The 23729-nt window shown below is 55.1% G+C and overlaps 1 protein-coding gene across 1 annotated transcript in view; it reads left to right on the top strand.

Annotated features, from left to right (window-relative positions):
• Positions 1-23729, top strand: part of LOC119517194 (kinesin-like protein KIF19) — a 45436-nt gene that overhangs the window by 10770 nt on the left and 10937 nt on the right. Inside the window, exons 7-15 of the mRNA XM_037813763.1 lie at positions 761-955; positions 3100-3252; positions 3728-3850; positions 6690-6840; positions 10622-10799; positions 13101-13266; positions 16034-16304; positions 19272-19393; positions 20017-20141. Coding sequence (XP_037669691.1) covers positions 761-955; positions 3100-3252; positions 3728-3850; positions 6690-6840; positions 10622-10799; positions 13101-13266; positions 16034-16304; positions 19272-19393; positions 20017-20141 — 1484 coding nt within the window. The remainder of the gene's footprint in view (positions 1-760; positions 956-3099; positions 3253-3727; positions 3851-6689; positions 6841-10621; positions 10800-13100; positions 13267-16033; positions 16305-19271; positions 19394-20016; positions 20142-23729) is intronic.

Here is a 23729-nt window from a genome sequence, read left to right as displayed (position 1 = left end):
TCACTCTCCTAACGAGGAAGGGAACTGTGAACATTTCTACAGTCCTCTGTCTTTTCTGTCTCCTCCAGCCTCTCTCTATGCCAGCCCATGCACAGCACCACCCGCAGGGCAGGCTTCCTAAACAAGATCTGGGTGGGCCACTCACCTGCTCAAGAACCTTCAGTGGCTCCCCATCGCCTCCCAAGTAGCAGAGACTCCTTAGCCCCCAGCCCCTCGTTGACCATGCGTGCCAGCCATGTGGCCATGGCCCCCAGTTCACATGCCCTCAGCACCATCTCTCATGGGTCCCAGGGAGCGGGTGAGGGGCAGCCCTCTTGGCTCTTGTTTAGTAACAAAGACTGTCTCTGTCTTCTCTCCGCACATGCTCTACAGTCCTAGCCGGAACCTGGCACACAGCAGGTGCTCAGCAGAGGCCCGTTGGCTTGATTTCCATGGCCGCTTGCAGGGCACCTGGTCTCTGCCCACCAGCCAGCTCCAGGGAGCTGACACGAGTGCCCAGGGTTCTGTATTGGAAACAGGCTCTGCGGGGGGAGCTGGGTGATCCACAGGTGATGTCTGCCGTGGGGAGAAGAAGGCGAAGGGCAGCCTGGGTGCCTGCTCCATTTGTTGACTCAATCCCTTAGTGCCGCAAACCGGAAATTGCTTCCATCTGCCCAGGCTCTGCCATAAGTTGCCCACCACGGCGGCCAAGTGTGGCCTCTTGCCTGGGTGTCTCTGGAGGGTATGTGTGGTGACCGGCCCCGCCTGCCTCTGCCCTTAGATCATGCAGCTCCTCACCAAAGGCAACCGGCAGCGCACACAGGAGCCCACGGCCGCCAACAAGACGTCGTCCCGCTCCCACGCGGTGCTCCAGGTCACTGTGCGCCAGTGGGGCCGCGGCTCGGACCTGGCGGAGGAAGTGCGCGTCGGGAGGCTCTTCATGGTGGACCTGGCCGGCTCGGAGAGGGCGTCCCAGGTTCTGACCCCTCCGCCTGCCTCTCGCCCCCTTCTCCTCCTTTGATGGGCTGCTCGCTTGGCGCCCAGCTCCCCTCTAGACCAAGCCCCAGCAGGCGCCTTCAGCACCGAGGACAGCACCAGGCCCGGGGGCGGAGGGCTGCGGAGGGAACGTGGACCTTGACCAAGAGGTCGGCTCAGCCGCCTCTGGGGAGGGCTTCCTGAGTGGCAGGGCCCACGCTAGACACAGGGAGCAAGGAGACCCAGGTCCCCCCTCGGGGAGCTCTAGGCCTCCAGGGACGCGGACGTATTGAGCCGGTAATCACTGCCCGGGGAGGTATGTGCTTTGGTCTGCACAGAGGCTGGGTGGAGAGTCTCAGAGCTGGGCCTGAAAGGCTCACTAGGAGTTTGGAGGGGGAGCCCAGGAACAGCATTTCAGGCAGAGGGAACAGAGCATGCAAAGGCAGGTGCAGAGTGGAACGTGTGGCTGTTGGGAGGATGGTGCACAGCTCATTACGACTGGAGCCTGGCTGCAGGCTCTGCTCCCAAGCCCCCTCCTCACCCACCCTCCAGGGCCCCTCCTGTCTGCTCCCAGGCCCCTGGCTCATCTCTTTTGTAATACCTGGGAGTGCGGGTGGTGGTGGACCCTCTGTTGCCCAGTGGACGAGCCTTCCAAGAGGGCAGGGACCCAGCCCAGGGCCAGGAACAGAGAAGGCGCTCAACAAATAGCTAAATGCTATTTGGTGGTGGGTGTCAGAATAAGAATAAAACAATGATAGTATCAGCAGGTGACATTTTTTGTGCCCCTTGGATGCACCGGCCACTGTGCTGGGCAGTTAACTCTCACAGCCGTGCAATTCTCACCAGCGCCTGACACGGGGCCAGAGGCAGTGCCCAGGGCCCCGAGCGCCAAGGGCAGAGCCAGGGCAGAGAGCAAGCGGGGGCAGGCTTGAACAAAGTGACACAGTGGTCACTCAAGCCCCAGAGACGCAGAGCACATAGCACGAGCCGGAGGACAAACATCAGAGTCACTAAATGTGGATTTGGGCCAGACCTCCCCTGGGGCACAGCTCAGCTCCCCCACTTCATAAATGCGTGGGCCTGCAAATCGCATAATCTCTGAGCCTTGGTGTCTTCAGTTGTAAAATGGGGGCGGTGACGCTTGCCTTAGGAGGTGCTGGTGAGAATCGCAGGAACCAAGCAGCCTGCTTGGCCCAGTGCCAGAGGCGGTCACCCTTCCTCGTGTCCGTCACCAGGTCCCAGGGCTCTCTTGGAGACCTCGTGTCCTGGAACACAAGGGCTTGGTGAGTGACTGTGTAGAAATGAGAACCAAGCAGGCCTAAAGACAGCCCACCTTGGCCACCTGATCTGATAGCAAGAAAGACCAGGGCCCAGAGAGGGGCAGGGGCCTGCCCAAAGGCACACAGCAAGTTGGAGCAGAGCACCACACAAAGCTGAGTGGGAGTGCAGGGAGATGGCATGCTGGGCTTGAGCAGTTCGCTGCGTCTCGGGCCTGCCACGCGGGCTCGGTAGAAACGTGGCACAGCTGCGTGTCTGAACGGCCGTCCTCGGGAGGTGAGGCTGACCCTGCCTTCTGGACGCAGCTCCGTGAGAGGACAAGCAAAGGGGCGTCCAGGCCCGGGGACCCCGCTCTCACTCCCTCTGCTCCACTGAACAGGGTGATGCAGCAAAACAAGCCACGGGCTGGGTGCCGTGGTCTCCGCTTTAGAGTGTGAGGCCGGGCAGGGGAGCCCTTGAGGGGGGCAGAAAGCAAAGATGAGAAGAACCAGTGTGGTTTGGTTTTGTGTTTTTTTTGGGGGGTGCTTTTAGGTACGACACACGCCCTCTTTTATTTTATGATAAAAGTAGAACAGTCGTGCACAGGCTCCCTGTATCCTGTCTTCACCCGCTTTACTGCCGAGCACCTTTTCCGCATCTGGGGGGATCTACGTGGTCCCATGTACAGGCTTTCTGTGCCCCCCACCCCCAGGACCTGGCACCGTGTCTCACCAGCCCCCTCTGAGGACGTCCCAGTTGTTCCCAGGATTTCCTTACACTGTGGGGCTCTGTGCCTCAGTCTCCCCCAAGAAATGGGGTTGAGGGAGGTGGCGGGGGGGGGGAGTGTACCCAGGGACCCCTCCAGCCCCCTGCCCCACCCCTGCCCAGACCCAGAACCGAGGCAAGAGGATGAAGGAGGGGGCGCACATCAACCGCTCCCTGCTGGCGCTGGGCAACTGCATCAACGCCCTCAGCGAGAAGGGTGGCAGCCGCGCGCAGTACGTCAACTTCCGGGACAGCAAGCTCACGCGCCTGCTCAAGGTTCGTGCTGCGGGCCTGGGGATGGAGGGAGGCCTGGGTCTGAGGGTCCTGCCAGCTCTAGTCACTGCCCAACTGCCCTGTCCGGCCTGGGCTTGCACACTCCCAGTGACAGAGCGGCCTGGGCTTGCACACTCCCAGTGACAGAGCGCTCACTACCTCCCAAGGCTGCCTGTCCCATCGTGGGCAATTCTGACCATGAGAAAACTCTTCCTTATATTTTGCTGTCACCTACGTCCTCCAACGAGGAGGGCTAGAGATAAACAGACAAGCCAATAAGCAGACATCCCTGTGGATTCCACCTCTCGGTCTTCCTCTGCTGTCATCAGAGCAGCCCTCTCCCAGGACTGCCCCCTGGTCCTGGGTGTCAGCTCCCCTTTGCAGGGCCTGGTGGCTGGCGGGGGTGGGTCGGCATCACGGGGCAGGCAGGGGGCCCGAGCCCGCAGCACCCCCTGAGCCGAGGCCCCTGTCGGAGCAGGACGCACTGGGGGGGAACAGCCGGACGGTGATGATTGCGCACATCAGCCCGGCCAGCACGTCCTTCGAGGAGTCGCGCACCACTCTGACCTACGCCTACCGGGCCAAGAACATCAAGACGCGGGTGAGCCCCTCGCCCCTCCCGAGGGTGGGGGGTGCTGAGCTCAGAGACCCCAGGTACAAGTCTGAAATCCCCCACACCCAGTTCCCTCTTCCGAACCAGGGAGAACGGGAGTAACGGCAAACCCTGTGCCATGCTTTCCAGGCCCCTCCGGTCCCTGCCTCCCCACCTCTGTCCTGGGACAGCCCTTGGCTTTGGATTTAGGACCCACCCAGCAAATCCAGGGTGCGCGCACCTCAAGCTCCTGAATTTAATCACACTCCCAAGGACCCTCTTCCCAGACAGCGTCCTGCTCACACTCCTGGGGTCCGAGGGTGAGGACACGTCTGCGTCCAGGCGTGAAGTGAGCTCTGTCCCCACGTGACGTAGATCATTTAATTCCCACAACAGCCCTGTCCCGGGAGGTGGGCCCCGTCAGCCCCGTGAGACAGAGCGGGGTCAGGCCCAGAGAGCCTGGCTCTCGAGTGCAGCTTAAGCCGCTTTCTACTCTGTCTACACTGCGGCACTTATCTAAGGCACCCACCTCTCAAGGCTGTTGTGAGGATTCAGCGAGGGAACGCATGCTGGCTGCTCGGCAGGGCTTGGCATGGGGTGGGTGGAAAGGCGATGCGCTGTTTTATTATCACAGTTCGTTGGCAAACATGGGCGGTGCAGCCTAATGTCTGCTCTGAGTGAGGCACCAGGGATAGAAACTTAAATAAGATGAGGTTTCTGCTCTCACACAAGCTCCGAGCTTCTGAACTCACACAGAGAAGTATATGATTCCCAGTTGTGGGAAGGGTCCTAAATGAGAGAATAGCGGAGAAGAGCAAATCCAGAGGGGCCCTCGGCCAAGGGGTGCCGGCAAGTTCCCTCCGAGAAGGGGGCTGTGGGCTGGAGAGCCAGGGCACTGCAGACTAGAGAGCAACTAGCAGCTCCTGTTAAAACGCAAAGTGCACGGACCCCGGCACCCCCTCCTCCGAATCCACCCCAGAGAACCGCCCCATGTGCTCAAGGAAGCTGTATGGCTGGGAAGCCCCCAAATGCCCATCACAGGGGTGGGGTGCACCCACCTATGGGACCCTCCACGGCTGCTCCGTAGAAGGAGGTAGATCCATTTGTGCAGACAGACAGACTCTAGGACATGTGGTTGGGTGAGAAAAGCAAGTTCAGGGATATTAGCTATAGTCTGACGTCATTTATTTAAAATCCCAAGGTCAAACCCACATGCAGTAAAACCCCTACATCTCTCTGGATGCGAATGTATGCACAAACATCACAGAAAAAGAGCCAGAAGTGTCTACATCACCCTGATGGCCTGTGAGGAGGGGACCAGGGTGGGGGGTGACCAGATGATCGAGAGGGTCTTTTAACTCTTGATGTATTATTTTAACTTTTTTAAATAATAAACTTTATTTTTAGAGCAGTTTTGGGTTTACAGAAAAATTGCACAGAAAACACAGAGTTCCCATACTCCACCCAAACACACAGTTTCCCCTATTAGTAGCATCTCGCATTCGAGCGCTACTTTTGTTACAATCGATGAAGCAATATTGATATGCTGTTAGTAACCAGAGTCCGTGGTTTCCATTGGGGTTCACTCGTGGGTGGTACAGTTCTGCGGGTTTTGACAGACGTGTCACATCACGTCTACGTTGTCACAGGGTCTTACAGGACAGGTCACTGCCCTAGAAGGGCCCCGGCTCCACCTGCCTCCCCTGCACCCCCGGCAACCACTGAGCTTTTTTCCGTCTCTATGGTTTTGCCTTTTCCAGAATGTCGTCTGGTTGGAATCACATAGTAGATTTTTCTGACCCGCTTCCTTCACTCGGTGATCTGCATGCAAGGTTCCTCTGTGTCTTTTCGTGGCTTGAGGGCTCATTTCTTTTTTATTCCTGACTAATATTCCCTGTATTAGTTGAACTTTATAACAAACGTGTTCGCATATTACTTGTGTAAATACATCATCTTTAAAACGTGTCCTTGGTTTGTAAACTGGGGAAGCCGCTGTGGTAAAGTTTGGCAGTCCCTCGGAAAGTTGAGTGTAGAATTACCAGATGTCCCAGCTTTCCCACTTCTGGAAAGAATTGAAAGCAGGGACTTGAACATAGCAGTGTCATCCACAATTACCAAAAGATGGACGCAGCCCCAGTGCCTATTAGCGGGTGAGTGGGTGAACGAAACGTGGTGGACACACACAGTGGAATGTTATTGAGCCATAAAAGGGAACAACGACCTGATACATGTAGCAACTTGGATGAACCTTGAAGCCATCAGGTTGAGTGCAATAAGCCAGACAGAAGGACAAATACTGTCTGATCTCAGTGATGTGAAATAATTAGAATAAGCACATTCTTCGAGTCAGAAGCTGAGATACGAGTTCCCAGGGGCCGGGGTGCGGTGGAGAATGGGGGCTTCGTGCTTCATTGATGCAGAATCTCTGTTTGGGGTGACGGAAAAGCTTTGGTGATGGATGGTGGTGGGAGCATCTTGTGAATGCAGTTGACACCCCTCAATTAAATGTGTGTGTGTGGTTCAAAGGGGAATTTTAGGTTGTATATTTGTTCCTAGAATAAAAATTTTTAAAAACCATAGTATGCAACACAGTGAACTCTAATGCAAACTGTGGACCATAGTTAATAGTGAAATTATAATATTCTCTAATGAATTGTAACAAAGGTGTCATCCTAATGTGAGGTGTTAATAATAGGGGTATGTGGAAACTCAGCATTTTCTGCATGATTTTTCTGTAAACCTACAGCTTGTCTAATAAAAAAAAAAAAGATACTTTAGAAAACAAACAGAAAACGTCCCCCACAGGCCGAGCTGGCCCCGGCTGACCTGGCCCCGTGTCCTGCCCCAGGTCAAGCGCAACCTGCTGAGCGTGTCCTTCCACATCGCGCAGTACACAGACGTCATCTCCGACCTGCGCAGGGAGATCGAGCACCTCAAAGCGAAGATCGAGAAGCAGGAGAAGGAGAAGCCAAGTGAGCCCAGGGTCCAGGATGCCCCAGGTAGTTCTGAGGGAGGCCAGGTGTCCTCAGCCATCCCAGTGACTTCTGTCTCCCCTGGGACCCCTGGGAGCCACGCCCCCTGGTGCACACCCACTCACCTGCACACCTGCACATCTGTGGCATGCCCCCTGGTGCAACCTGCTCACCTGCACACCTGTGCTGCGCCCCCTGGTGCACACCTGCTCACCTGCACACCTGCACATCTGTGGTATGCCCCCTGGTGCAACCTGCTCACCTGCACACCTGTGCCATGCCCCCTGGTGCACACCTGCTCACCTGCACACCTGCACATCTGTGGTATGCCCCCTGGTACAACCTGCTCACCTGCTCACCTGTGCCGCGCCCCCTGGTGCACACCTGCTCACCTGTGCCACGCCCCCTGGTGCACACCTACTCACCTGCAGATCTGTGCCACACCCCCTGGTGCACACCCACTCACCTGCATGCCTGTGCCATGCCCTCTGATGCACACCTGCATACTTGTACCCCTGTGCCATGCCCCCTGGTGCACACCTGCTCACCTGCACACCTGCACATCTGTGCCACACCCTCTGGTGCTCACCCGCTCACCTGCGTGCCTGTGCCATGCCCCCTGGTGCACACTGGCACACCTGTACCCCTGTGCCACACCCCCTGGTGCACACCTGCTCACCTGCACCCACAGGTTCCCCAGACTGGGCAGGGGCTCTGAGTTCCCTCAGCCTTCCCCGAGTCCCTCAGCTCTCAGTTCCTCTCCTGTGGAGTGTGGGACTGGATCAGGCCCTCGGCTTCCTTCCGCTTTCTCCCTCTTTACCTTTCTTCTCTTTTCTTACCTTCCTATCTTTTGTTTTTTTCTTCCCTATCCCCAAATCTGTTTTATTTAGACCTCTATTTTTTGGTTCTTAGAGCACGCCATTGCCTCACCACAAAATCATAAAATTAATAAGTTAAAAAGACACCTTCCAGTATTCTTGTAACAGAGTCAGGTTAAATATATGCAGGTGCACATGGGTGTGTGTGTGTGTGTGTGTGTGTGTGTGTGTGTGTACACACGGACTTTCTTTGAGGGGGGGCTAGGAAAATAAGTTTCAACTCCATTTGTAAAGGCTTTCTAAAAATCAGTAAGAAAGCGCAAACCACCCAGTAAATAAACTGGGTGAGGACATGACACGCAGCTCATCGCGGAAGGACCCGCTGGTCAGTCAACAGATGTAACTGAAACACTTTTCACTGAACTTAAAATGTCTAGTAAGTGGATAATATAAGTGAATATAAAATTAAGAGTGGAGACACTATTTTGGGAGTGTAAATACGTCTATTTTGGAGGCCGATTTAGCAGCCTCTGTTAAAACTTTAAATATACGAGCCTTGGGATCCTCCAAATCTCCCTTAAGAACAGTCTCCCCATGTGCTCAAGGAAGCTGTATAGCTGAGGAGCCCCCAAATGCCCGTCAAAGGAGTGGGGTGTGCCCCTCCCGTGGGACCCTCTGAGACTATCTCCAAGAAGGAGGAAGGCCCATTCGTGCAGACGGACTCCAGGACACGTGGTTAGATGAGAACAGCAAGTTCAGGGATATTAGCTTTAGTCTGAGTCCATTTATTTAAAAAACCCACGGTCAAAACCCACACACAAAAATACCCCTGTATCTCTGTGGATACAAATGTATGCACAAAACTGCACAGAAAAAAGATCCGGAAGGGTATACATCAAAACGGCAGTGGCTACCTGAGAGGAGGGGCCCGGGGTGGGGGGATGGTGAGCAGATGGTCGAGGGGGTCTTTACCTCTTGATGTAGTATTTGAATTTTTATAACAAAATGTTTGCATATTCCTAGTGTAAATACATCATCCTTATAAACGGCTCCTGATTGTATTAAAAATACATATTTATCATTTATAACTTGGAGAAAATGGCAAGGTGTGAGAAGAAAACAAAACTAACTTGTAAGCCCACAAGTTGGAGGGAACCACTGTTAGCATTTTGACTTGTCCCCGTCTTTAAAATAGGTAAATACACACACACTGACATTGGAAATTTGGATCACGCTGACAAATATTTATGGGGTGCCCGCTGTGTAACAGGGACGGCTCTCTCTTTGTGGGTGCAGGGCAGATTGGAATCCGATGCTACAAGGAGGCGGAGAGAAAACGGCTGCCCCTGGAGCCAGCGCAGGGGACGGTCGGGTTCTGTTAGAGCAAGAGAGCGAAGGGACATCCGAAGAAGAGGGGACCTGGCTGACGGCAGGCTGGGTCCCGGGGCTGGAGGAGGGTTTGAGGGGCTAGTAGGGATGGGAGGGGGCGTCAGTGTGGGGAGTTTATGAAGCTGGTTGGTGACCGGGACGCTTGGGCGTGAGTCCCAACAAGGCTGTCCCCTGCTGGTCTCAGCACCTGGCGCTGACCCCTTTGGTGGTCTCGAGTGGGGAGGGGTGGTGCCGAGGAGCGGGAGGTGGTCTCACGGTGAGTCCTGCTGCGGCAGTGCCGGGACAGCATGGGGGGTGCAGGGCTCTGCCACTGAGCTCCTCTTCGTGAGCGTGTTCCCCGTGACGCCAAGATCGCCTTGAAAACCTTGTTTTAGTGACGGCGAAGTGTTCGGTCACCTGGATGCACCGTAATTTCCTTCACCAGCCCCCGCTCACTGCCCTCAGGGTCAGGGGATCAGACTGTGGACAAACTGCCTGTGTCCAGAGGAGATTATCTACTGGGGACAGCAGTGAAAACCATCAATTAATTAGGTTGGAATTTACTGTGGGAAACCAAACAAAAATGAAAGGTTTCACCCAGGGGCATTTATATTCTAGCAGGAAGGGCAGATGTTAAACAAATTATCACAAAATGTTACAAAATTATAGATGTGCAAAGGACAGTGAGCAAGAAGGCAGGATGTTATGAGAGCAGGTGGCAGGTGGACCCACACTGAGTGTCTGGGAGGGTTTTCCTAAGGAAGTGAGCTTTGAGCTGAGAAAGCTAGTCCAGACCATCTCTGGATTCATGAGACTCAAATCCACGCAAACAGAGAGTCTAAATCCTTCTAAATTATTCATCCATTTATCCACCAACCTAACCATTCCACCCGCCCATCTGTCCATCTTTACATCCACCCATCTGCCCATCCATCCACTCATCCATTTATCCATCCATCCTTCCATCCATCCATCCATCCATCCATCCATTTATCCATCCATCCATCCATCCATCCAATTATCCATCCATCCTTCCATCCACCCATCTGCCCCATCCATCTACCCATCCATTTATCCATCCATCCACCCATCCACCCATCCATCCATCCATCCATCCTTCCATCCACCCTTCTGCCCATCCATCTACCCATCCATTTATCCATTCATCCACCCATCCACCCATCCATCCATCCATCCAATTATCCATCCATCCTTCCATCCGCCCATCTGCCCATCCATCCACCCATCCATCCATCCATCTGTTCATCCATCCATCCATCCATCCATCCATTCATTTATCCATCCATCCTTCCATCCACCCATCTGCCCACCCATCCTCCCATCCATATGTTTATCCATCCATCCACCCGTCAATCCATCCATCCATCTATCCATCCACCCACCCATCCATCCATCCACCCATCCATCCATCCATCCATCCATCCATTTATCCATCCATCCTTCCATCCACCCATCCATCCATCCATCCATCCATCCATCCATCTGCACATGTTCACTGAGCTCCTCCATGGGACAGACTCCATTTTGGGGGTGAGCATGGAGTTCAACCCTGGCTTAAGCAGCACTGCTCCTGGTGCAGCTGGCTCTTCTCCTGCCTGCAGTCACAGCTCTTTCCCATGACGGGGAGGAGGACAGCCGCCTGCAGATGAACAAGATCCGTGCGCAGCTCATCGGAGCCTTCAAGGAGCAAATGGAGATGCGGCACAGCCTGGTGGAGCTCGAGAACACCAACATTGAGCTGCACATCGACACGTCCCGCCACCTGCTGACTATTGCAGAGTGAGTGTGTCCACCCCAGTGGGGCAGAGGAGGCCAGCAAGGACCAGAGGGGGCCACCAGAGAGGAGCTCCTGATTTTTGCTACTGTCTAGCCACCCTCTACTGCCTGTAGGTCCCCAAGGATTTCTTCCCAGGCAGGACTCCTGGCCTGATCCCTTCTTGCTCTCTCACTTCTGTAGCTAAATTGGGCCTGGTAGAATACTTCTAGGTCCCTTTGATAACTCTCACAGGCTGGATCCCAGAACCAGCTCTGGAAGGTCAGCTGGGATCAACTCCTTTTTATCCAAGAGGATATCAAGGCTCAGAGGAGATGTGGGTTTGCTCAAGGTTATGCTTCTCCTAGGCCAGAGCTCTTTCTGCCTTTCCCTGCTTACTCCCTCTTCACACCTGTGTTCCTTTATGGGCAGTGACCATGCAATTTATCATTCAAACCAGAATGTGTTCAAAGGTGAAAGGGGGAGCTATTGACAATTATGTGGGACAACAGGTGTCACCTGGAACTTTCCTGGACAAATTGGGACATATGGCCACCCATCTACCTTCCATCCATAAATCCATCCACCCATCCTCCCATCTATCCACCCACCCATCCATCTACCCATCCACCTACCCATCCATCCATCCACCCATCAACTTATCCATCCACTCATGCAACTATCCATCCACCCACCACTCCATCCATCTACCCACCCGTCCACTGATCTGTCCATCCACCCATCCATCCACCCACCAATCCATCCCTCCACCTATCCACTGATCTATCCACTCAAACACCTATCCACCCATACATACATACACACACACACCCACCCACCCATCCATCCATCCATGCATCCATCCATCTACTATCCATCCATCCATCCATCCTTCCATCCATCCACCAATCCATCCATCCATCCATCCATCCATCCATCCACCTACTATCCATCCATTCACCCAGGGCTGTACTTTAAGCCCACTTTGCCCATCTTTCCTCCTTCTTCTCTCAATTCTTCTTGTATTTCTTCTTCTTTCTCTTCCTTCTTCCTGTTTTTTTTTTTTTTTTTTTTTAATTACGAAAACACCATGATACCTACATTGGAGGAATTCTTAATAAAAGGAATTCTCTCACAATCTCCTCCACTTCCAGACAAACATTTTGTCTTTGTTCCCTTCTAGCCTGTTTCATACACAGTCCCACAGGTTTCTCTCCATAGTTTAGATCAATCTTGCATCCAGATAAGCATGTCTGGGCCTTTTACCCTGAACCATGGGTTGTCCCAGTTAATTAACCCTCACAGAGCCCCATGGGGTATGTACAATTGATATCAAAGGTTTATGGCCGAGGAAACCGAGGCTCAGGGGGGATAAGGAGGTGACCCAAGTCACCCAGCCGGCCAAGGACGGTTCTGAGGTCTGAGGCTGGGTGGGCGGCCGAGGGCAGCACTTGGCCAATCACCCAGTGATCCTGCTGCAGATGTTTACTATTTACTGCACATTCATCCAGTTCCTGTTCATGCCTTTCTTTTTTTCCTAATGCGATTTTATTGAGATATAGTCAGACACCACACAATCCATCCAAAGTGTACAATCAGTGGCTCACAGTATCATCATAAGTTGTGCGTTCATCACCACAATCAATTTTAGAACATTTTCATTACTCCGGAAAAAGAAATGAAAATAAAAAAGAAGACCCCAAACATCCCGTATCCCTTATCCCCACCCCCCATTATTGACCCATAGTATTGGTGTGGTACATTTGTTACTGTGGATGAAAGAGCTACTGTTAACTGTAGTCCATAGTTTGTAATAGGTACATTTTTCCCATATACCTCTCTATTATTAACTCTTTGTAATAGTGTCATATATTTGTTCTAGTTCATGAAATAACTTTTTTATATTTTTGCAGTTAATCACAGACACTGCCCACCAAGATTCACCGTGTTCCACGTTCCCATGTTTCAGTCTCCAGCCTCCTGGTGACATCCACGATCCCCTTTCCAGCAACACTCACACACCCTTCAGCACTGTTAGTTATTCTCACGGTAACGTGCTGCCACCACCTCTGTCCATTTCCGAACATTTACGTTCACCCCGTTAAACACTCTGCACGTCCTGGGCAGCCGCTCCCCACTCTCTAGCCTCATCCTGCCTCCTGGTAACCTGAATCCTAAATTTTATGTCTGTGGGTTTACATACATGCCTTCCTTTCTCAACATGGAAAAGACCGTATCGTAGACCCGACTCTGCTGCATTTTCCTGTCCCCGCCTGGGAGCAGGCCGGCCTGGGCCGACAGTGTCCCCCGCCCCGTGTCGCCCACAGCTGGGAGCGCGAGAGGACCCAGCAGCAGGCCCGGCAGGAGGGCAGCGAGGCCGAGGAGGGGCCGGCGGAGGCGGACGCCGAGGGACAGGAGCCGCCCGAGGTGGCACTGGCCAGGGAGGAGCTGAACACGCTGCTGGCGGAGCAGCGGAAAGCTGCCACCCTGAAGGTGAGGGGGCAGAGGGCGCTTCACGGGCACGGGATGGCACTAACCCCCCAGTGCGGCAGATCGCGGCTGCACGCAGCCCTTTGCAGCGAATCTCCCATCTGCTGCTGCCCTGCAGAGCATGACCTTCATATAGACGCGAGACCCGAGGCCCAGAGAGGTTAGGGATTTGTCCCAAGTCCCCAGGACGTGCAAGGACAGAGCTGGGACCTGGATGGGCTCTGACCCCTGCCCGCCCCGTGGACCCCCTTGGTGTTCGAGCTGCAGCTGACCGGTGGGCTGCAGGGTCAGTGAGCAGGGCGGGGGGCCACCGGGAGACAGAAGCCGGTGGCCGTGGGAGGGGCCTGCACGGCAGGGGCGCCCGCTGGGACCCCCGTGTGCCTGGCTGCTGTGCGTGGACCCAGCGGCCTGAGCCTCCAGCTCCCCCGAGATCCCTCTGCAAGGTGGGCAGGTGCTTGCGTTTTGCAGAGCGCCCTCCCGCCCGCCTCCTGCTCAGTGCCCGCCTCGTTCCGCTCCCGGGCGGGCTTGTTGTCTGAGAACAGCGACCCGGCGGAAGGAAGCTTCCTGCCTGCAGAATGAAGGCTGCTCGTTGTTGTTTTCCGGGGAGAGCTGGCTCTTTATAAGGGAGTTAGTTATTAAATAGCGACTTATCTAACCGTTTTCCTTCAGAGAAGCCACAGGACCGGGACTAGATGCAGAAAGCGCCTGTGGGTGAAGTGCCGGGAAGCTGGATGTCCCCGCCCGTTAGGTAGAGCGTTGGCAGGTGTGTTCCCGGGCACGCGGAGAACCTGTCCGATGACGTCATGTGGCTACAAACAGGCGGCGTTTGTTCCTCCTAAGAGCCGAGTGGCCGAACCGAGGGCCTCCTGGGGGCTGTCGCATCTGCCTGCGGCGACCGGGAGATGACGTGTTTTCACGTCTCATGTCCCCCACTTTGAAAATAAGGAAACGTGTCTTGCTCACAGCCACAATGGGCACTGGCCAGAGAGCTGGGCCTGCAGGAGGCGATCCCAGATGTTGCCGTGCTGGGCAGTGTTCAGACGATGAGTCCGCGAATTAAGTCAAAATAAAGACAGTCGGTCCTCGTTCTGCACGGATTTCATGTTCACAAACTTGCCCACCCGCTCAGTGTATTTGTGATACCCAAATCAATACTTGTGATGCTTTTGTGGTCATTCACAAACTTGTGCGGGGTGGCGAAAGGTGCAGGCTCCGAGCAGAAGCCGAACGAGGTGACGCCTTGCTTTCTTGTGTCACCTCACGCTGTAAGCAGGGGTCCTTTGCTCGGTCTTTTTAGTGCCATGTTGGATTTTTTTTGCATTTTTATGGGTGATTTCGCTGGAGTGATGAAGTGTGAAAGGCCTGTGATGTGCCTGATAGAGAAAACCCGTGTGTTAGACGAGCGTCCTTCAGGTGTGAGTTCGAGTGCTGCTGGCTGTGCATTCCATGCTAACGGATCAACAATATATATGAAATAAGGCGTCTTTAAACAGAAACACGTAAAACAGGGTTGTGTGTTGATCAGTTGACAAAAATGTTGTGAGTGGAGGCTCACGGGGCCTGGCCCTGTACCCCTCCAGGGGCAGATTTCCGTCCCCACTAACTGGTGTCTCAGTGACTAGAGGACAGAGCTACTGTGGGGTGAGGGGAATCCACTGGGAAGAGCTTGTGTCAACCTCGAGGCCAGGCCGTGGGACACGAAGATGGACGAGATGCTCTCTCACAGTCTAATGGGAGCAAAACACTAGCGCAGCTCCCTACAACCTGGTCCTGCAGGGAGCCGAGGAGGAAGCTGTCACTCGGCCTGAAGGAAAGGAGCCGGGTCTCGCAGGGGGAGCTGAGCCCGCTCTTCTGGAAGAAGCCCCCCCCCCAGATCCCAATAGGAGTGGGGTGAGGCTTCTGGAGCATATCCTCTTCGGCTGTGCTGGAAATTGTCACTCCACTGGTTCCTGGGGACCATGATTCTGGCTGTGGGGCTCCAAGGCAGCTCTGGCCCGAGCGGTGCGGAGGCCCAGCTGGGCTTATAGGCGTGATGGTTGGTGTGATGGCTGGTTTTATGAGGCAACTTGGCAGGTGCCCGGTTATTTAATCACACGCCCATGTAGGTGCTGCTGAGAAGGTGTTTTGCAGATGTCACCAGCAGCTGCAGTCATTGGCTTTAAGTGACAGCGAGCATCCCCACCGTGTCAGGGACTCATCCAATCAGCGGGAGGCCTTAAGGACCAAAAACGAGGTTTCCTGGAGGAGGGGGGATTCTGCCTCAGGACGGCAGCGTCAGCCCCTGCCTGAGTTCCCAGCCGCTGGCCGCCCCATGGGCGTGTGCTTGCCGTCTCCCAGTCACACGAGCCAATTCCGTAAAGGAAATGACTGTACACACACACACACACACACACACACTCTTATGTGTGTGTCCATCTGTACATGCATGTATGTACGTATGTGTGTGATATACATCTATATATCTCCATCCCCTGGGGCCGGTGCTGGGTGGGCTGAGCCTCCGTGCTCCGCCATGGCCACTGTCGGACAGCCGGCACCCCGGGAGGCCTTGGGAATGGCTTTGACGCCTCTTGTGAGCGTCGGTGTCCCCACCTTCCCACAGCAGACACACAGATGCAGTTTTGGGCCCTGGGAGTGGGGTGGGGGGTGACATGGTGCATCTTAAAACCTGTGTGTTTTGGCAAACACGGCCAGCAGACCGGAGCCCATCAAAGCCATGCCACTTGGACGGGCACCCCGGCTGTGGCCCTGAGCTCTGGCTCCTTTGCAGGCGGGGCTGGAGCAGCGTCTGGCCGAGGCCAAGCGGAAGGCCTCGCAGATGGAGGGGCTGCTGCCCGGGCAGGCAGTCAGCGAGGACCAGCGGGAGGTGCTGCGGCTGCTGTGCCGGGCCCACGAGCTGGAGGTGGGGAGCACGGAGCTGCGGGCCGACAACCTGTACCGGAAGAACCTGCTGTGCCAGAAGGACTTCGTGATCCGGCGCTACCAGCAGCACCGGCTGCTCTGCGAGCAGATCATCCAGGAGCAGCAGCAGCTGATTCGGGGTGAGGCCGGCTGGTGTTTGGTGGTAGGTCACACGCGTGGTGGGAAAGCAACAGGAAAACAAAACCTGCAGGCAGCACGGATGGCGTAACGGGGCGGCCATCTCCCTTCCATCCCTCCCCACCCCCCGCTGTGCCCTGCTCTGCCGTTCAGGGAGGGGTGTGCCCACGTGCACACGTGCGAGCGTCGTCTGTGCCTGGCCGCGAGCCTCTCACACACGCTGCTCACTGCTCTGCCGTCTTCCACTTCCCCACAGATCTTAGAAATTGTTTCCTACCTGGAAATGCACCTCGCTTCATCCAGCTGGCTGTGGATGAACAGTTAGGGTTTCGGGGTCTTGTACTGCACCTCTGCCCTGCTGTACCCCCATAGTTAGGCCCCGTACCCCGTGGGTGACCGGCTCTGGCCCCAGGCAGCCTGGGCCTCCTCTCCCTTCTTCTTGGTTCTTAGCTCCTGCCCGCTTTTTCCTTTCTGTTGTAACCTTTTGATGTAATTTCTGACTTAGAGAAAAGTTTTAAGAATAGTATAAAGAGTCTACTCAGATTCCCAAAAGTTAACATGCCGTGCTTTGCACTGTCTCTCATTCTCTCTCCATTTCCCTCTCTCCCTCCCTCTTTTCCTCTCTCTCCCTGTCTGTCTCTCTGCACAACAAACCATTTGATACCCTTAACTGCTGTGTTTTCTAAAACCAGGGACGCTCTCTCACGTGACCCAGGGCGTTTGTGTTGATGTAACCCTGGTCTACAGACCGTATTCACATTTTGCCTGGTGTCCCAGTAACGCTCTTCCTGGCAAAAGAAAACCCTGGATCCCTCATGGCATCTGGTTGTCATGTCCCATGTTTTCTTAATTCGTTGGTGACCCAACAACTGTTCACCACAACAAGAAGCTGCATCCTGACCTCATCCGAGGGAAGGGCACTGTGGGGAAAGCAAAGGCTTGTGCTGTCTTTAGGACTGGGTGTGGGGTGGGAGTCACCAGGGTGTTTTCCTCCCTCCCACACCAATGGATGCTACAAAGTCTAAGGCAGCTGAGCCAGGGCCTTTCCTCCGTTTCTTTGGCTTCTCTGTGTTTCTGGAGAAGAAGAGATCTGAGAAAAGCACAAGGATGGGGCACGGAGGGAGTTGGGATTTGTCCTCTGCACCCAATACCTCGTTCCCTCTTCTTTAGCTGCAGCTTCCTTGGAACTCCGGCCGGGCTCTCTTCTTGTCGGCCTGGATGCAGGGCCGAGGGGAAGGGAATTAGTACCTGTCTGGCCATCCATCCGTCCGTACATCCACTCATCCATCTATCCACCTGGCCGTCCATCCACCCACGCACCCATCCACTCATCTATCTACCTGTTCATCCATCCGTCCATCCATCCATCCTCCATCCATCCTCCATCCATCCATCCATCCTCCATCCATCCATCCATCCATCCATCCATCCGTCCATCCATCCATCCTCCATCCATTCATCCGTCCTCCATCCATCCATCCATCCTCCATCCATCCTCCATCCATCCATCCATCCTCCATCCATCCTCCATCCATCCTCCATCCATCCTCCATCCATCCATCCATCCATCCTCCATCCATTCATCTGTCCTCCATCCATCCATCCATCCTCCATCCATCCTCCATCCATCCATCCACCCACCCACCCATCCACTCATCTATCCACCTATTCATCCATCCATCCATCCATCCTCCATCCATCCATCCGTCCATCCATCCATCTATCCATCCATCCATCCTCCATCCATTCATCCATCCTCCATCCATCCATCCATCCTCCATCCGTCCTCCATCCATCCACCCACCCACCCACCCATCCACTCATCTATCCACCTATTCATCCATCCATCCTCCATCCATCCATCATTCCACTTGTCTACCTGTCCATCCATCTACCTGCCCACCCACCCACCTATCCATCTATTCATCCATCTGTCCTTCCATCCATCCATACATCCACTCATCCATCTATCCACCTGGCCGTCCATCCATCCACCCACCCACCCATCCACTCATCTATCCACCTATTCATCCATCCATCCATCTGTCCATCCATCCATCCATCCATCCTCCATCCTCCATCCATCCATCCATCCATCCACTTGTCTACCCGTCCATCCATCTACCTGCCCACCCACCCACCTATCCATCTATTCATCCATCTGTCCATCCATCCATCCACACATCCACTCGTTCATCTATCCACCTGGCCATCCATCCATCCATCCATCCTCCATCCATTCATCCATCCATCCATCCATCCATCCAGCAAACCTTCTGGAATGCTGGGCAGTGAGCAGGAGGCTGGGGACTGGGTGGGTAACCTGTGAGGCAGTTCTTGTCCTCATGGATTTGGATTCCCCTTGGAGAGACAAATACTAACCAACAAATCACGCAATTGATTATGTAATTGCCAACCGCCATGAGAGCTGTAGAAAGAGAGCTGGAGAGCAGAAAAGAGAGGGTGTGGCTGGCCTTTTTTGTGGGGTGCTGGTCAGAGAAGGTGCTGGGAAGAAATAGAATTTGAGCTGTGACTTAAGGATGGGGAGGTGTCAACTAAAGAGAGGGCACCCACCCCGAGGCCCCCGTCTGCGTGTGCCTGTGCGTGTGTGTGTGTGTGCTCGCGCATCTGTATGTAGTATCCAGCTGAAAGGAGCTTGTTGTGCATTCAGATGTCATCATCATCATCACATTTTTTAACTTTTATTTATACTTTAGGATTCCTAATAACATTATTTTATAATTACAAAGCAACACCTGAACACAAGAGAAAATTTGTAAAAAAGAGTACAACACAAAGAAGCAAATATAAGAACCCCCACTATCTGGAAAACCTTCTTCTATCAGATTGGACTATTTTGCCTGCAAACTTCCAACAAAATTAACTGGCATTTTCACAAGCGTCGAAGGGTGCCTCGGTGGTGGTGATTACCCCCAGCATCGCCTCACTCGGCTCTCCTGGCCCCCTAGACGCTGGGATCCCGGTGCCGGAGCCTCTGGACAGGCGCTACCGCCTGTACTCCCGGGAGCTGGGCGAGGGCTCGCTGCACCGCCTGCTGCTGCTGCACGCGCTGATGTGCGGCCCCCTCCGGGTGAGTCCCAGGCCCACCCACCCGCCCACACCCGCTTGGTTCAGCTCTGGGGGCCCCGCCTGTGGTGCCGGCCCTTGACACGGGAAGAGGGAACGGGGAGACCCACACACCGGGCTGCTGGGAGCAGGGTCACCCCGAGGGCGGGACAGGGGCCGGGCCTGGGGGCTGGGACAGGGAGGCTGTGGCCATGGGGTCAGGGAACGCGGGGCAGGAGGCAGGACTGGGGGGCCTGACCCTCCGCCTGCCCCTGAACACAGCTTCTGGAACAGCTATCCAAGGCCACTGGTTTGGAGGCCGCCCACTCATCGGCTGGCATCAGCAGCCAGCCCGGGTGTCCTTGCCAACCTGCTTGCTGAGCTTTGGAGGGTGCTCAGAGCACAGCACCCCAGGGTGCTCTTTTCAGTAAAGGGCCACGGTGGTGCTCCGATGGCCCCTGGGGAGCAGCGCTTGCAGCAGAACCCCTTTCTGTCCCCGTGATGGGGAGGAGGGCACGAGGGCACCTGCTGCCCTCCCCCGGGGCTGCTTTCCTTCCCGCGTGGAGCACGGAGATCACCTCGTGACAACTCGGGGACCCTCCCCTGGGTGACACAGCCCCCTGTCTCAATGCCACTGTCTGGTGCCAGGACGGCTCTGTTCCGAGCACACCGCCGCTGCCAGGGGACCCCAGCCTTGACCAGCCGGACGACAGGAAGGCCCTGCCCTGGGGCGCTCAGTTCGAGCTGCCCCCGGTGCTCCTGGAGACGGACAGGTGAGCGCTCTCTCCCCCCAGCCCCAGGGCAGGCCCCTTCCAGGGCCCCATCTCACCCGAGTTGGGGGGCCGCTGGGGGAGTCAGGGGCCGGGCAGCTCAGAGCAGCTCCTCGGCTGCGAGACGGGCCCAGGACCCCTTCCCGGCAGGGCTGCTACAGGAATTGAAGACACGAGGCGCTCGACACATGGAGCAGTTGTGAGGTTGGGAAGTTGGATGTGCTTTTTGTTTTCATTTTATATGTATTTTTTGTTCCAAGGATCTTTTGTTCCACACTAGCCACGTACTCCTGGGCATTTCCCTTTTTCTCTTCTTTTTACCTTTTCTTTCTAGCAGAACACTCATGACTGTGGTGGGCCTCCCTAGACTGGAGCCGTCTCTAATCCAGAAGAATGAGTGAACAGTGCACTAAATACGCCCCGATATTTGCTCCCTGCAGAGTTAGCAGAGCCCTGACATTTTGCAGCAGTAACGGGCAGGTTTTTACGGTCAGGTAGGCATTTCCCGAGTGACTCTGGTCTCCCAGCCAGCTGTGCTTTCCATTGGACCCAAAGAAAATGTATGGTTGGAATAGCTGGTAAGACCCAAAGAAATGGCAAAATGAAAACCATGTGCCTGTCACTGTATATTATTCTGCATCAGTTCTTAAATATTTATTTTTATAGATGCAGTCAACTTTAAGGACTTGTTTCAGAACTCTGCTTTCAGTACCTTTTAAACTATTTTGCAGAGATGTTCTCTGTGAAGTGAGGTCCGTGTACAGGACTAGGTAACAGATGCGTTTCCTCTCATCCTTTTCATCCCTCGAGACAAGAAATCACGTGACAAAGAGAAAAAAACTCTAACTTCTCAGTGTTCAACTGTGAATTCCATGGTCTAGCTCAGGTTTCATCTTTATAGGTTCTTTTTACTTCTGCTTTTGGCATTCTTCACACCCCAGAAATTAGACGAGCAAATTGAACACCCGTACAGTCGGGCAAATTGGACACCCATATCTTCGAGCAAATTGAACATCATATACTCCTAACCTGGATTTACTAATGAGCATTTTGCCTGTTTGCAGCACATCTGCCTTGCACACATAAAGTGAAACACAGATATCCTGACAGTTCCCCCAAAAGTTTAGCAGTTTTAAATGGAAGGGGCACTTCCCTGCACACCCACGAGGCTGCTATCATTCGCCACAAAATGAGCAGTGCCTCACCAGTGTCATCTACTACCCCGCCTGTAGTCAAATCTCTTCACTTTTACCCCGAATGTCTTTCGCTGCTGGTTCGCTCGAACCAGGATCCGGCGAGACCCCAGACTGCACTGTGTCCGGAGGCGCCGGGACGGATCCGTGGCCTTCAGGGCTATGGAAACACCTGGGCTGCAGGCGGTGGGAGGGCTAGTCCCTAGCGAGTGCCCGTGTGCCAGAGCGTGTGCTTGTGCATGCCTGCACGTGTGTTTATGTGTACGTGTGTGTCCAGGTGTGCGCTTATGTGTGCATGTGCATGTTTCTGTGTGCACACATGTTTGTGTACACACAAACAAGTGGGTTTGTGTGCCTGTGTGCACACATGCATGCATGCATGTGCATACAGTGCACGTGTGTGTTCACGTGTGCAAGGCAGGTGTGTAAAAAAAAAGTGCCTGTTGATGGAGAAGCCTCTCCACCACCTCCTGCGCCCTGTTCTTGGCCCACACTGTCTGTGAACTCGCTGCTTGACTGTGCAGCAGAACGAGCCCACCCTGGCTCTGGGGAAAGAAGCCCGGACCCTGGGTGCTTGTGGGCCGGTGGCGGCTGAGCCAGGCCTCAACCCCCGATGCTCACCTGAGAGGAGGTGGACTCCAGCCCCGCTCTGCGAGGGTGACCCCTGATGCGGCAGCCCGGCCCGTGGCAATTCCACAGGCCGCACCACCCTGGGCCGTGAGCTGGAATGGCGGCTCCGTGGTCTCAGGCTGTGGGAGAGGCACTGTGTGCCCTGCCTGAGGGGTTGAACAGGTGCCACCCACTGCCTGCCCCAGGGCCCGAGGCTGGAGTCCCAGGAGGAGGGCACAGCCCAGTACACGCGCCCCACAGCACGTGAGCCCTGGGCACTCGGCGGTGGTGACCCCGACGTGGTCCTCGGGGCTGGGTCCCAGGGCCTCTGAGCCTCAGGCTCTGCAAATGGACAACTGTGCCCCTCCTGTGAGGCTGTGGGGAAAGAAGGCAGCGCTCACAAGTGCCTGGCATGGGGGGCACCAAAACAGGGCGACTACTGAGACACGCAGACGCCTGCGAGTGGAGAAAGGAGGCCGCTGTCCCCCCCGCCCACACAGGGCTGCAGGAGAGGCCGACCGCTCCTCCTTCGTTTGGATTCTGACTTCCTGGCTGCTTGAGTCTGGAGCTGCCCGGAATGCGTTGGGCCGCAGGGAGCAGGACTCTCGGTGAGCAGGACTGGCCTAGCTGTCTGGGGCTGCCTCACACCGGCGGCTAAGGGCAACAGAAATGGAGCGTCTCGCCGCTCCAGAGGCCCGAAGTCAGAGCCGAGTGCTGGCAGGCCAGCTCCCTCTGAGCCTCGGAGGGAAGGACTCTTCCTGTCCTCTTCCGGCTTCGGTGCTCACCGCCATCCTGGGCTCGGTGTGGCTCGGACGCATCCCTCTGGATCTTGCCTCCGTCTTCACAGAGCCGCTTCCCATCTGTCTATCCATCTGTGTCCGATTTCCCCTTCTTACACGGCACCAGTCACGTTGGGTCAGGGCCACCCTAACCCCATTTGGCCTCATCTCAACCAATCACATCTTTGAAGGCCTGATTTCCAAATAAGGCCACGTTCAAGGGCTGGAAGTTAGGACTCCGACAGATTCAGTGCATGACGGGGATCAAATCAAAACAGACATATGCACTGTCTGACGGGATCTGGGAGGGGAGTGGGCCCCAGGGGGTTAGCTCAGTGACTGGAGGCCTGCCAGGCCCCAGCTTCCCCTCTGTCCTGCTGTTCTTGGCAAGTTGGTCATATCACCTCTATGGGCAAAAGGGGCTGCCACAGCTCCATAGATCGCGCCTTCCTTTAACCAAATCTAAAAGGGTAAGAATGAGGCTGGGGTTTCTTTCTTTCAGGGAGAAAAGTCCTTCCAGAAGCTTCCCCAGCGTACTTCTCCTAACAGCTCATTGGCTGAAACTTAATCACATGCTTACACCTAAACCAAACCCCAGCAAGAGAGAAAGATGTGTGTGTGGGGGGGCAGGGGGTGCACAGCAGGCTTGGACCAGCCAGGACCTGTCTCCCGGGCCGTGCGTGCTGTTGATGGAGAAGGCTGCCGGGACGGCAAACAAAAGCGTGTTTGTTGAGTGTTGTGCTCTGAATTCATGTGCGGTCCCGTTACAGATGTAGAGACCGAGGTCCAGAGGGGTCTGCAGCTAGGAAGTGGGGGCTGTGGGCTCCAGCCCAAGGGGTTTGTCTTCAGAGTCCATCTCCTGGCCACACGGCGCGTGGGCCCTGGGCTCTGCCGACCGCCTCTCGGAGGACGGGCCAGCTCTCGCAGCACTCACACATCCTCAGAACTGCTGGCTCCCAGCAGTCTGCAACAGCTTGTTTCTGCCGCGGTTTTGCAGAAAATACAGTCGG

This window comes from Choloepus didactylus, chromosome 21, assembly GCF_015220235.1.
Source record: "Choloepus didactylus isolate mChoDid1 chromosome 21, mChoDid1.pri, whole genome shotgun sequence".
Taxonomy (NCBI): Eukaryota; Metazoa; Chordata; class Mammalia; order Pilosa; family Megalonychidae; genus Choloepus; species Choloepus didactylus.
This window is presented reverse-complemented; position numbering and strand designations above follow the sequence as displayed.